The sequence below is a fragment of the Oxyura jamaicensis genome, chromosome 4 (assembly GCF_011077185.1).
Source record: "Oxyura jamaicensis isolate SHBP4307 breed ruddy duck chromosome 4, BPBGC_Ojam_1.0, whole genome shotgun sequence".
Taxonomy (NCBI): domain Eukaryota; kingdom Metazoa; phylum Chordata; class Aves; order Anseriformes; family Anatidae; genus Oxyura; species Oxyura jamaicensis.
In genome coordinates this window covers 86,596,388-86,611,406 of record NC_048896.1, presented here as the reverse complement: position 1 = coordinate 86,611,406, position 15,019 = coordinate 86,596,388, and the positions used below count along the sequence as shown (strand labels likewise).

Sequence of the window (15,019 nt, the reverse complement as noted above, 5' to 3'; positions counted from 1 at the left end):
GCTTCTATTTGACACCACACAGTCTGTGAGGCAGCCAGTGCTGAGAATGAGGCAGACTTGGGATGGTAATGGCTTGGCAAGGTTGGTTCTAGATAACAGGCCCAAATCCTAACAGTGGTGATTTTAGGAATGCTATAACAAAAAGAAACTTCAAGGTTAAAACATTGCACATAACTTTTTTTTTCTTTTTTTTTTTTTAAATGCTTAAGCTCTTCAGCAACCTAAGCTATTTCTTTTCTTCCTGTCCTGTGAACTGTTCCCCATAATTGCTAGATTGCATTTCAGCACAGCAAACCGAGACTTTAGATCAGCCTACGTCTGTTGGAGAAAGATGAATCTCTAAGCGAGTGAAACAATATCTCAGCAGGGATCTGGTGTTGGAGGCCAATTCAAATCAAAGAACATCTCCTGTTCTGCCCCACTGGGAGTTCTGTATCCTCCTGCTTCACGTTTGGGTTTGCTAGTGCGAGTTTTCATCCTAAAGGTGTACAAATTTATGCTAAGTAGTTATTTTTAATGGAAGTTTTATTTATTTCTTTATTTATATTCTGAATAATGCTAAAGTAAGACAGATCTATACTGACACTGTAAGTACCTTTGAGACCTACTGTTACATTACCTGCTGGGTACCTCCAGTAATCTCCTTGGTGGGGTGGGGGAATGTCCCAGGTGATGATCTACCTTTAGGACCTCAGAGGAGGTTGCAGCATGGAAAATGCTAGGAACCAGAAGATAGCTAACTCTTTTGTTTTGTGCTTTGTGTTTAGTTAGTCTGTTTGTTTCTAATTCTTCTACCAGGTGCAAACCCCAGAAAGAAAACCGATTCACAGGGAACTTCAGGAAACCCTTGTGAGCAAACATCTCTCAAAGTGAAGACCAGCAGAAGTGTTAATCCTCCTGGCGTGAGAGACAATCCCGGCAAGGAGCTGCCCGTGAACAGGATAATTGATGTGGATGGAGTCAAGCTGGAAGACACCAGCACACGCTCCTGCGATGAGTCCGAAGGGAACCTCAGCTTTGAAGGTTATGTCTCGGAACTGAGATCTTGCCAAGGGAGGATGAGGACTGGAGTTTATCGGACATCAGACCTTCCCTCTCTGATTGCTGTAAAGAGTGAGAAGAATAAGGGCACTGAGAATCAGTATAAAGCTACTTTTGTTTAAATCTCTGTTTTTAATTAAGAGTTCTGGTATTTTTGCCTGGCATTAGCAGCAATGGAAATATGCCCTAGGGACATGTTTCTGCGAGTTTTAAGTTGTTTTCAGTACCTGTTGCCTTCAACGAGCCTGCCAGACAGTCTGTTCTGATATGAGTTAGAACCTGTAGAATGAAAAAAAGAAGTATTTCAATGAAAGTATTGAACTATTTGCTTTTGTTCTCTTACGGTTTATATATCATTTTCCCTGTCATGATTCTGTTGCACAGTGCAATTAAAATGATGATTTCCACCCCTACCCTTCTTGTCTTTAATAAAGACAAACTCACTTTAAGTTCCCCTATCCAAATTTTTTATTTAAGATGACTTAATTTTAATCTTCAAATGCTTTTCCTGGCCTGCAGGATTCCCTGTGTGTTGGTAGACTTCTGAAGTATAAGTAAAATCAGTTACTGTTGAAAAAAGGTTCTGATTATTTTATTAATATCTTCTTATCTGTCTCATAACATTTGGGAAGAGGTCCAGGTGAAACTGAAATTCAATTTTGTCTAATGGATTACCTGGCTTTTATGCAATAAAACCTTTGTTACACAAGCAGAGAGAAGAAAAAAAAATAATCCTGTCCTGGGAATAATAGCTACTCTTGTTGCCAACACCGGTGATGTTTCCGCAGCAGAAATGTATGTGCTATTTATACAGTGGTGGGAGAGCCATCCAGGTCCCTACTGAGCGCTGCTCTTGGTGGCTTGACTTTGGGGGAAGGCGGATTTTGTCACCGCTCCTTCAGTAAGCAGTTAATTGCCACTTGTTCTCCTTGTCGTTGATACTACTTTCAGTTCATCTTCTAGCCTTGGGCAGAGTTTTGAGGAAGAAAAGGTACTACTGAACATGTTGCTTTGCCGCATTCTCCTTTTCCTCATTTTTCATTTCTTCAGAAGAGGTTATGAGTCTGGACAAGCAAAAGTGTACACAGAGTGCTGGATCTCTGTTCAGCTCTTTGAAACAATGTCAAGTATATATATTGAGACCTTCTGGTTGTTCACCGCTTTGAAATTGCTTTGGGACTCAAAAAGTCATATTGCAAAGCTCCCAGGTGGCAGAGCCACACAGGCAGGAAGTCTAATGCTGTGATTATTCATCAGCTTCTTTTTCTTTGCTCCTTCTTACTAAAACCTACCAAGAACTGTGAAGTTTTAGAATACCAGAAAATACTGGAGAGTGCTACTCAGTTTCTTAAATTCATATATTTTTGTAAAATGAGAAGGAGCTACATAGAATTTTACAACAGTAAAGTGTGGTTCCAAAAGCTTAAGAGTTATACATTACATACTCCAGTGATATAAAAGGACAGAGCACCCATTAGCTTTACAACTTTAATTCTTTTTCACGATTAAGTGATTCTGCTCCTATTATTGAGGGAAACATTAATATTAGTCTTAACACGGTGTGTGACTAAATGAGGATAAGTGCTGTGAGAATAGATGGTATTTTAAAAACTTTCAAGATTAAAACCCATTTGAGAGCCATGCTAAAATCACAGTGGTGCAACAATGTTGGAGATTAGGGGAATTCACATTAGCATTTTTGAGGCTGTCATTGCTAGTTGAAGCTGAGTATTTTTTTCTCATGGCAGTGAATAAAATGAGCTGGTTGTGTGAGCCCGGATCCCACTGCGGCCAGGTATCCGTGCCAGGGAAACACAGCTGGCAGCAACTGAAATCAGAGGTAGGAGTGGGTGAACAGGCTTGGAAACCGATGCAACTGGATCCCACACTGTGATGAACTGAGCTGCAGAAGCAGATCCATAGCGCAGTGTGTGCAGGTTGGCTTTGCAAGCACTCAGCCTCTACCTGGGCTGGGGATAAAGGGGAAATAAATGGATAAAGGGGGAAAGCTTCCTACTGTCTGCTCCTTTTGATCCATAGGGTAGGTTGCTTGATATTGTACTGTATATCATCTGTGTGGGACTGGACATAACAAAGCAGTGATAACACAGTGATTATGAGAAAATGTTTAAAACATCTCTGTATTTTTAAAGTGGTATTCCCATGTTTGGTTCTTTTTATTGTTTTGGTAACATTTTGCCGCTAAGAATTGCTCATAATAAGCTATTTCTCTGCACAGATAAACGGCCACATTTATCCTATTTTTCAGCAAATTAGTAGCTTTATTCTAATCAAGACCACCATTACACCAGTAAAACTCAAGAGAGGGCTCAGTGACCTGTGACACATTTTGCACTTTTTGTGTGTTTTGGAAGATCAAATCCTGACCTTAAACAGATAAAAGTTTGAAACTCAAATACAATAATTACTGTCTTTATAAATCCTTGATCAGTATTTTAGATGAAACCGTTTTACATTGTGGAAGTGTGCCTAAGTGGTGTTTGTGAGCAATATACAGTTCTTTAACAGGAAAAAGAGACAGCTGAGGGGAGGTATAATGATGTCCTAAAAACTTTGAGCACTGTGGAAATGGTGAATAGGGACAGATTGTTCACTCTCTTCTAAGACAAGAGTTAGGGGCCATCAGGTGAAGATGGTAGAAGGCAGGTTCAGTTCAAAGAGGTGGTTCTTCATCTCAGAGGATGAGACTGGTGAAGACCCTTGCCAAAGGACATTGAGGAGATGGGAAGTTTACAAGGGCTGCACTAGGAAGTAGTTGAAAGAGACCTACTGGGGGTTGCTAAACAGTCAAAACACATGGGATCCAGGAAACCTCTTGAGCTTGAAAACCCGCAGCTTGAGCTGGGTTGTTATGCACGTGGAGGTTGGGTGAAAACAGCTCAAGCGCATTTGGTTATCCAGCCTCTGTGCATCCTTAGCTGGAAGAGTTAGTTGGCTAATTTAAGATAATTGAAATTAGGTCTGTTTACTTTCTGAAAGCTGATGAGCTGAGGAAAAAGAAGGCAAACAAAAAAAAAGCCGTTTTTTTAAAAACTGAGTGCAGCAAACTGCATCTGACTCTATCAAGGATGTCAAGGACTTGACAGCATGGGAGAGTCAGGCTGCGTGCAGGAAAATGAAGGATGTGAAAGAATGAAGTTTTCTTTAACATAAGGAAAAATCCTGGCACAAAGCCTGGAAATCCTGTAAACTCGGGAACATGGGAAAAACATTCCTCCTTGCGCTGCACTGTTACGCCAGCTATTGACATATTGTTTAAAACAATGACTTCTTAGCTAGGACTCATGGAAATTCATTACTTGGACTTCGAAATAATATTAGCTCTCCTTTTCAATATCTGGCAGAAAAGAAAAACTAAATCAGTTGCCACAGATCATGGAGTTAACAAAAACAAATGTGGAGAGCCTATCTCTGGCTGATGTTTCCCCAGTTTTGCTAAGGATGTTGTCCAGTTTTAATTACCAAGTGACTTCAACATTATAATACAACTTTAAGTTACCTCATTATCCTGTGGTTTCCACTACTAATGAAATCTACTTGCAAGTAAAAAAGCAGCCCATCTGAAGCACTCCTTGACAGTGTAATCCTTTATCTTGCCAGTTAGTTCTTAACGATAATCAGGCTTTATGTGGCTGTATTTGTCTTTTACTTTTCCCAGTTTTCCCTTGTTGACACTCTTCTTATAAAGTGTGTTCCTCTTAAGGCCACAATGACACATAAAAGAGGAATTTGACGTTCCCATCCTTTTATGTGGATGAGGGAGATCCACTGACTTACAGCCTCAAACTGTAAAAAATAGTAATGCCAGTGATAAAAACAAAACAAAACACTTAGAAAATACTATAGCTTTCTAAATTTTATTTAGTATACCAGTTCTCTTGTATTTCACTCGTTGTCATGGCATCTGAGCTTCAAATTGTAGTGGTTGCAGCCTCACAGGCTCCACAACAGTGACAGTCTTCTTGTTTATTGTTTTAAAAGCTCTGTGAAGAATAGAAAATACACATACAGGCAAACTTGAAAAAGGACGTTCCCCTCAGGATTACTCTAGCAGTGTGCCTTGTCAACAGATTTGTGATATAACAGACATGCAAAATAAACCACTGTGCAATTTAGCTTTTGGGGACTGCATGACAAGACACCACTGTTTTATGAAGGCACACAAACAGGCTTTGCAAAGGGACTTTGCAAGAGATTTACTGCTCCATGGGAAGGAGCCAATACCTGACTGCACCATGCACTTTCTCATGCCCTTCTGGGGGCTAGTTAGTGTCTTTCAAGGATGCTGGGTCCTTCTTGCACTACTTCTCCTCCTGAAAGTTTTGGACTCTTTTCTTGCCTTTGCTATCATATGCATTGTTTGATTTCTCCTCATCTTGTGTTGGAATTTACTTTCTTAACAGAAAACTGCCAGAAGACAGAGGCTCAGCCAGCAGCCTCCTTGTCTCTTTGGCACAGAGATAATTGTGAGCCTATTTTGCTTTTTTTTTGGAAGTAGCTGATTTTCACCACAAAACTGAAATCCTTGACTGTAGTTGTTTCTCAGCAGGGGTGTTTCTGCCCATACCATCTCTGACACAGTAATGCTAGTGAATATTGCCATTAAAAATCGTCTCTCTTAAGGTCATCTGTGGCTCGGAGACCAGACTAGAGTGTGGTAGCATGCTGCAGCATCTGCAATGAAACAGCCTAAGGCATCTTTTCACCAGTTCTCAAAGATTTTGAAAAGTTTCCAAAGGCTCTGATAGAGAAAGGCCCCAGCCCAACGGCAGGACCTTTTCAATAAGTGTGAGAAGCCAAAACTGTTGCAAGTCCAAGCCACTCCTCATTCCCCACCGCAGCTCATTGTGCTGGGTTTAGAAACGGCCGTATTTTCTGCATCACCAGGCAGATTTCCAAGCTCTGTGAGAATGTAACAAACCAGTGTGACAACAGGGCTGCTCTGTGGATGGTGTGGGTGTTTGCCCTGCAGCAAAAACAAGTGGCACATCCAAATACTTCTTTGCCTGTGCTCTTGGAGTAGCATCCCAAGGTTAGCATTGTGTTAGCAGGGTACTGAGCAACTGGTGGATTTGTGAACTCTAATCCAATGCCAATTAAAACACAGGAAAAAACTTTCATTGATCTTACTAAAATATTTCACTGCTGTAGACCCGCCGTTATTTTTCACCAGGTCCCTCTTTATTTTTTTCAGAAGACTGCTGGGAAGTGCTGGATGATCAGGTGTCTGGAAACCTCGCCTGCATTACTCAAAATGTTAGCAAATACAACATGTTACACATGAATGAACATGTTTTCTGAATTGCTTGTGTAGAAGATAAGGAAAGAAAATTGTTTATATTTTTTCATCCTAAGTGATCATTCTGTTGAATAGTCTAAATATTGTGTTGTACAGAATTTGATTTGTATTTTTGTTTTATTTGTGGTTGTGACTTTAAACTTCTCTATAATGGATTTCTAATATGAAAATGCACATTGAATTAATTTCTCATGCCTTGTTTTTCCAAAGTATTGAGAGATCTGTACTGCACAATGACGTGTTTATAGGATCTTGAGTGTGTCAAATATCTAAAATGTTAATTGTGTATTACTAAATAAATAATTTATACCACTGAAACTGATAGTGATTTGTTGACATCTAATTTCAATGCAGGGGAAAAAAATGTGATTTTTTTTTTTTTCAGTTATTCACAAGGAAAAAAATCTACATTATAATGAATACTGTACATGAACTTAATGCATTTTAGAAAGTTGGCATTTTGTCCTCAACACTGGTTGTGGTGGAGTGTGACTGAGCCAGGCACTGGCAGCCATGCACAGTGAGGTCTTGTCCCCACAGCTCAGCTGATGGGACCTCCTGCCATTCGGACCTAGCATTTATGTACATCACAGCTTTAATGACAGCATGATACAACCTGGAAGCAGACTGCACTTTATTGGAGTTTGCAAAGAAGTCTCCTTAAACCTGTCTTACATTTAAAAAAAAATCCTTTAAAAGAGAGTTGTTAAGAACTCCTGCCAAATATTTATATACCTTAAAAATAACTCATCTTCAGGAATTTAATAATAGTGGGTTAGACTTTTAGCCTTTAATTAATTCCTTTTGCTCTATTCTAGCAAGACAAAGGAACTGCAATCCTAAGATATGGCAGTGGCTGCATGTTTTCCTGTTTTAGTGTAATCCCCCACTGTCTGTCCCTTTGCATAGACCTGGGGTTGTCCAGCCGTGCAGTTTCTGCATGGACATATGCACCAAAACTGCTCTGCCTAACTGTAATATATGAACACTCTACCAGCGATCAAGAGTGGAACAACCTGGGGCCCAGAGGGTCAGTGTTTGTGTACACTGACGTTAATCAGTGATGTGATAGTCCTTAAATGGTTCCCATCTCAGTCACCATCCTTGTTATTTGTGCTTTGAACACTGCCAGAGCAAGGGTCTGTGCACAGATCTGGGAACCAACACTAGAAAATAATGGCTGATGGGGATAGGATGAAAAGTAATTCTTCCAGTTCCATGCCAACACATTGTTATCTGCATGATGATCTGGCACCAAATCCCAGTAATGGTGCTGAATCTGTCCCCTACATTTACACAAAGCTGTAAAGACATGAGAGCAACTCCAAGTACCTACAGCCTGCAACAGGTATTCTTAAATACCTTGTGGCTGCTTTGCTAGGACACGTTGACTTGTATCTCATTTGCATTCTTTGCTCATGGTCTCAAAACAGTGTATAACTTCGCTGCTGGACAGTCTCAAGCCTCAGTTCTGGAGCACACTGACAAAGAAATGAAAGGCCTGCTAGAAGTACATCTAATTTAAGCTAAACCCCTTGGAGTGGAGAAAACTTAAATCACAGCACAAAAATGAAGATAATGTCTGTCCCCATTCCTGTGAAAGAGAATTGGGGTCTTAATGATTTGAGTCTTTAGTGAAAAGATGAACCCATGTGATAAGGGGAAACTAACTGTTGGTTATTATTCTATCTCATTTACAGACTTGCACAAGCATCCCTTTCGGTAACTATATCTGCTGCTTTATGAATGACGTGAACTCACATACCAATGATATTCACATAACTTCTACCTCTTCCACAATTTTAAAGTTTCCAGAGCCAGTCCTACAACTAGGATGAAGCAATGCCTGGCTGAGATCAGCCCTCTGTATGTAAAGCAGTTAGCTGAAACTTATTTGCAACCAGGAGATAATTGGTGGTGGTGGGCACATATCTTTGATCTTGTCCTTGCTAATTGGAGCACTGACTAAAATGCGTGCATGTGTGTTAGAAAATCCAGCACAATGCATGCCACAACTGCACTCCCTGGCAAGGGGGTGAAGGCAGAAGAACACAGGTGCCAATCTTCTTGTTAGAAGGTGCCTGTTGGCCAAACCAGCCATCACAAGACTGACACCATGCCAGTTTCCTGCAGAATGTCGATTCTCCCATTGTATCTTGTCTATTTGATGAAGAACCTTTCCCTAACACCCAGCCTGACCCTCCCCTGTCCCAGCTCCATGCCGTTCCCTCGGGTCCTGTCGCTGTCCCCAGAGAGCAGAGCTCAGCGCCTGCCCCTCCGCTCCCCTCGTGAGGGAGCTGCAGGCCGCCATGAGGCCTCCCCTTGGCCTGCTCTGCTCTGGGCTGAACAAACCAAGAGACCTCAGCTGCTCCTCATACACCTCTCCCTCCAGACCCTTCACCATCTTTGTAGCCCTCCTTTGGACACTCTCTAATAGTTTTATATCCTTCTTACGCTGTGGCACTCACAGCTGCACACAGTACTTGAGGTGAGGCCGCACCAGTGCAGAGGGTGAAAGGACTTGGCATAAGACATAATATTCCTTGCTATACAACTCCGTAAGTAACAGGACTGGGCCTTGTGAGAGCAAAGGTAAGTCCACTTACATTCAAAATAGGCATAACAGAGCTGATCTGGAAGTCTTGATTTCCCTCCTAGGAGACCCTGACTGGGATCTTGCCTAACTTTAGGTGTCTAAAGCTGCCTTTGTGCCCTGAACACAGGTGTTACTTTATGTATTTGATAGAGATACAGTTCATCTTGTTTGTGGATATAACGAATGAGTTGAAACATAGATTTGGATGTGTGACCTGAACCTTAAATTTCATTCTTCTTTATTTTCTAGGTCTCCATTGGAGCCTCAATCTCTGCCTCAGCTATAGATACATATGCAGCAGGTCCCTTGAAGTTAGGTGGGGTGAATCTGATCTGCCAGTTTCTCCTGATGTGTGAACAATGTAAGTCAATGACAGCTCAGATTGTTTCTGCAGCAATTACACAGAGCAGCAATTACATTTCTGCAGCAATTACAAGGAGTGGCACTGGAGTTACAGGGAAATGAGGGGAAAAAAAAGAGAGAGAAGGAAACACAGCAGGAATATTGGCCACATTGTGCAATCTGTAGCCTAGACCTATTCTTCGGGCAAGCAGTCAGACAGTGAGTGGTACACAAATCACTTCTGAATTCATGAGTTGTGCAGCAAGCAGGGAGAGAGCTGCTCACTGGCAGGGACCTCAATCTTCTCATATGCTTTTCCCTTCCTTTATTTTGGGAGTGCAGAAAAAGGGTCCATTCGGCTTTGTCAGGGACAGAATCCCTATTGCTTTGGTGACAAAACTAACAGACAGAGTGACCAATGGGAGATGATGAGGGGAAAACATGAAAACAAATAAAGTTAATGTACCCTCTGGGCTTTCTGCAACATGAAGCCCTGGGGCACCTTCTGCCTCTGCTGACCTCTTGAGGGCTGGTGGACCTCAAGAGGATTTTCTACCACAAGTGTAGTTGGGTTTGAACCCACAGGCTTTTGGCCTCAGCCACTCCCTCTGGCAATGAATAACTACACTGCAGTTTCTGAAAGGAGACGGCTGTGGACAGTTGATGCCAGAGGGAGGTCATACAGCAGAAGGGGAGGCCATGAGTAGTGGGGCCTTTTGTAGGCAGCGAGAGGGGAGACCTGGCTGAGGGGCAACCATGTCCCTCCCCACCTTTCCATTATGTTACCTGCTGTCCCAAATGCACTGCAATCTATGGCACTGAGAGCCGTGGGTTGTGTTTCCATGTAGGTACAAGAGCTCTGGTGGGGAGAAAGGCAGTGTGAAGAAGAGGCAGGAAGAAAAAAGGACAAAAGGGGCATTCATGACAGATGGGGAATGAGATGGAAATTTTTCACTGAAATCATAATTAGAATTACCTTCTGAGGACATCCCCTTAGAGGATTGCCACAAGATTTGTAATGTAAAAACCCCAGGGAAAACCTAGGCAAACACTATGCTAAATTAGCAGGTTGAAAATACAGATTAATAAATCCAAAGTGAGCGTCCTTATGGTGACACTGCAGCATCCATGCTGGCCCTAGGCAGCTGCCACAGTGACACTGAGTGATGGGTGTACTCCCTGTGTGTGGCTTTAGCAGAGGACACCTCATCGCATGGCCTTGCCTGGTCACTGTACTCCAGAGGCTCACCGAAGGGTGTTGCCTGGCACTCCAACCCTTGGCACGTGAGCTAACTGCAAAGCACAAAGTGAATGCTTAATAAGGTGTCTGGTTTCCATACATACATATATGGGAAAAATATGAAAAATATATATGGATGTATATGTGTAGGTTTCCATACAGGCTATTATTAGGGCTGCGATCAGAATAAGTTGAGTGCTCCTGGTGACCTCTGCTCCCCGTCCTGCCATAGGCAATAACCCTGATGCTGAGGCAAGCTGCAGAGCTTGCCTCCTTCCTGTGGGGCTGTCCCTTATCCCTCAGTGCTCTCTTCAGCCTCGAGAGGGAAGATTTCAGCTGCCTTCAGCTGCAGAAGTGGAGCCACCTTCCCTCACACATGCCTGACTTATAGACCATTTTAAAGTACGCCATGGGGGCGTCTAATATGCTAATGAAGAAAGTGGGTGGAAGAGCAGGAATTTGAGCACAGCTAAAAATGTACATGCCTAACAATTGCAAATCAGCCTGTGCTGAAGTTACCTAAATGGGTTGGCATCAGTGGAAGGTGGGTGCCTCTACACCTCTTCTTGTCAGTTTGCTGTGAGTACACGGCTAAAAAAAAATCATACGCCTCTCTGTATGGACCTGCTGTTTCAGCCAGGGTTATCAGTAAAGGGTTTATATCAAAAAGTCCCTACTTTCCACTCTTACTCAAACAGTAGGAGGAACAGTATCTTCATGCAAACACATCCCAGACTGGTTGCAGGCATAGTATTTCAGATATGTGGCATCTGGGTGCATTAACAGATCTAAGTATCATCTTGAAATGGACTTCTAAACTTTGGTTAGTTTTTGCAACTGGATTCACATCTGGGTTGTGTCAATTAAGGTTCTACATATTGTGGCTTGTAGTAAAGCCTTAAATCACACAGCTTTGTGTGATTAAGGGTATAAAATCCCAGCCTGGTTTCCTTTTTGAAGCTCAAGCTCAGCTACTTTTATATGATTTGATTTTTCAGATCAGAACTAATGTTTTTTGGATGCATGAAAGAAACATTCATAAGTACAGCTGCAAGTAAAAGCAGGGCTCTCGTAATACATAGCTGCAGTTGCAGTGGCTGAAATGTGATTTCACAGAGTAGAAAGCTTGAGGCCATTACAAAATCAGTAAACAGAAAGGCGGCCAGTTGAAAAGAGAAAAATCACAAGCAGGATATTGTCTGATACCACATCCTGCCAATGCAAAGCCAGGTGTGCCAATGGGAAAAAAAAAGTGAAACAGAAGGTGGTGCTCACAGGATTGCGTTTACATACTGCTTAGCAGCACCCAGGGGTGCTTGCTGCTGCTGGGAAGGTTGTGGCTGCTGGGTGCTGTGTGAGGGTTTTATGCCTGATCCTGATGTGAGCAGGCAATGAGTTGGACATGTTGGGGAAGGGAGACTGACACAGCAACCCTGTGTCTGGGGAGGGACTGCACTGCTGGTGGAAAGCAAGATCAAAGAGGTGATTTCTGAGGGAGAGCAATGAGATAAAGGGCTAGAAGGGGCAGGTAAGCAGCAGGATATGGGGCATGGTAAAGTGTGACATTTAATGAAAACACACCAAGGATGGTGAGATGCAGGGCAGAGAACCATAGGGAGATAATCCCAGAGTCCAGAGATAACCCCAGATGTGTCTCCACGGGGAGTCATGACAGCAGCATAAAGGTCTGCAGAGCCTCCAAAGGAGAGACCCAAGCCCTGCAGAAGGCAATGGTGAGAGGAAGACCTGCAAACACGTGTACAGAAGATGTTTGTTCTAACTGCTGGGTGCTCAGAAGGTGGTGGAGGCTGCTGGGGAAGTCACAATCTGGGATGGGAGATCCACAGCTAGTATGTTGGGGTGGGGGATGAGGGTGGTGAGGGACCAACATGAAAAATACAACATGATAGATCTGAGAACAGATTCAGTCCCTGGAGAGAAAAGGGGAAACGGTGCAGAGAACCCCAGAGCTGTGAGCTCACGGGTGAGGGAAGCCAGGAGAGGCGCTGGAAGAGTGTGGGAGGTGAGAGGGCTGAGGAGGAGTAAACATTTGGGTGAAGGCGTATCTTTCAATCCCAGCAGGATCTGCTACAGCGCAGCAGCTCCAAATCTATGTTTGCTGGATCCCAGCTGCCCAGAAACCAGACTTCTGCAGCTTCACTTTTACCAGCCTTGCTGCTGCTAGCAGAGGGGGGATAGTTTGGGAAGGGATTGGTTTGCTCTCTTACAGTGTGCCTGAGGTTATGAATGGCTGCAAATATTACCAGCAAAGCCTGGTGCAGGAGAGGATGAAACAGGAAAAGCCAAAACTGTGTAGATTCAACATTCCCCCTTCCTTCCCCTCCCACAGATTCCTGAAGCTCCCAGGGAGAGGAGAGGAGACGTGACACCTAGAGGAGTTTGTGGTTGCAGTGTGCCCATGTGGAAAGTGGTGCCTTTCAGGTGCTACGCTGTTTAAGGTCCATATGAATAACTCATCAGTCTGGGGACTTTCCAGCTTGGTTTAAGCCAAAGCTTTTCTTTTTTCTTGCAGAAGTAAGCAAACAAACACAATGATTTTAGCTTTCTTCCATTGCATGTGGCCTCAGTGAAGTAGAGCAATGGCTTTTCTGTGGGCTCCACTACAGAACTGAGAAGAGGAGGTGGAGGCTCACTTCTTGCCCAGCAGTGAAGATCCTGGTTTTGGATGTCAGTGATCAGGTTGAGGTTACCCTGTTTCTTGAAACAGCTCTCACCTGTGTCCCCTGTACCAGGGTTCCCATCTTATCTTATTTTAAAATCTTTAAAAAATCACTATCCCTGGAACCCAGGAGCATGAACCTCTGTTTTGGTGATTAGGATAGTCATTAAGAAGGACAGCCACATTTTGGTAAATACTCCCAAAAGCAGGTGATGGGAATGATCTCAAGCCACAGAGATAAGGGTAGCCCTGTCCAGCAGTGACAGCAAGGCTGTAAAAATAGAGCACTCCGATGAACCTTCAGCCATGGGACATTCCTCCCCCAGTCTGCTCAGTACCTGATACCCAGGTGTGAATGTAAATGGACGCAGGTATGTTTGAACCTGTCTTCTCCATTTACGTCTAGTGAACTCCTTGATGAAATAAAATGCAGTTTTATTATTTTATGCTGGTGGCTGACTCAATTTACTTTTTGTTAGTATTGAGTGATTAAGGATGGTTGTTAACATTGCTTCATTATTACTAAGTAGTTCAGAGTCTGGGCTCAGTCTGGGCTTTTACTAATTATTGCTAAATGTGAAGAAATAAAAGCCATTGCAATGTGGGAAGTGAGGAAAAGACAAATGTATGAGGCAGCATAATCAGTATGTGATATACCCCCTGCAGCAAGCATTTCTGTCTCTTTCTGCTCATTTATTGTGTGTTTATTTGCCTTTTCATTTTCCCATGATGATGTTAATATAAAGGGAAAATGACTGCCGAAACTGAGGGATTTTAGCCTTTGATACAGAAGAATTACAGCCTGCAAACATGATAAAGACTTCCCAGTCTTACTTTGAAACCTTTCATTGACTTCAGCAGTAGCAGAAGCTGGCTCTAAATGCATTTGGATTATGTGTGCTCCACAGGAAATGTTCAATATTATGTGCAGTGAATTTAAGAATCAGGACATGCCTTTCTTTAAAAGGAAAATGGAATTTTCTTAGAAAACAAGAACCAGACTCTAGCTGCAGTTTTGCTGGTGGAACGAGCTGCAATACAGGCTCCAGGCTTTGAAGCTGCCAAATAACATTGCTCCAACACCAGGTCTTTCCTCTGTTTCCTATTTTCAGATTTCCTCTATTTATAACATAATTTATTCCTCTATTTATAACATAAATATTCATCTGTTTATAACATAAACACTGAAGATATATATATATATTCTCAGTCTTTTATGGAGCCTCAACTGAAGCAGGCACTAAAAGAATTCTGAAATTTAACATTAGGGACTTTATGCTGAGTGTGACAGGGACTGTTTCCATATCACTGCTTCTCTTGTTGATGTTATGATATCTGCTCCGTCCACACACAACTGTTTTCTCCCTTTAGGGAAAGTTTCCTGCTGTATGCTGGAAATGATGAGTCACAGACAAAGCGATTCAAGAAGGCAGAGGAGAGCAGCTCGGCGGGCTGATCTGCCTGACCCATGGGTCGTTGTGTGGTGCTCTGCCTCCATCTCTGGTTAGTCGAGTCCCGAGGTCACGCTGCAATTCCCATAAACTGCCTGAGCAGCCGGGACTGCGGCACTGATGTGCATGAGTAAATAAAAAAGGCTGCACTTGCTGGAGAGTCCTAAGCTCTGTGCTGCTGATTTTGTACCCATTTCTGTTATTTTCATGTTGAATGCTCTGTGCAGCTGGATTCTCTAAAAGACAGAGTTAAAGAGTTAGGCATGAACATGTGCTGGGAAGGGTTGTCCTCCCTCCTTGGTGCCTTTGGGGCCCTTCCCAGCTCACCCAACACTGTGTAAAGGATTAC

The 15,019-nt window shown here is 42.8% G+C and overlaps 1 protein-coding gene across 1 annotated transcript in view; it reads left to right on the top strand.

Annotated features, from left to right (window-relative positions):
* Positions 1–1,490, top strand: part of RGS12 (regulator of G protein signaling 12) — an 86,145-nt gene extending 84,655 nt beyond the window's left edge. The window contains exon 18 of the mRNA XM_035324961.1: positions 799–1,490. Coding sequence (XP_035180852.1) covers positions 799–1,163 — 365 coding nt within the window. The 3' untranslated portion in view covers positions 1,164–1,490. The remainder of the gene's footprint in view (positions 1–798) is intronic.
* Positions 1,491–15,019: the final 13,529 nt, after the last annotated feature.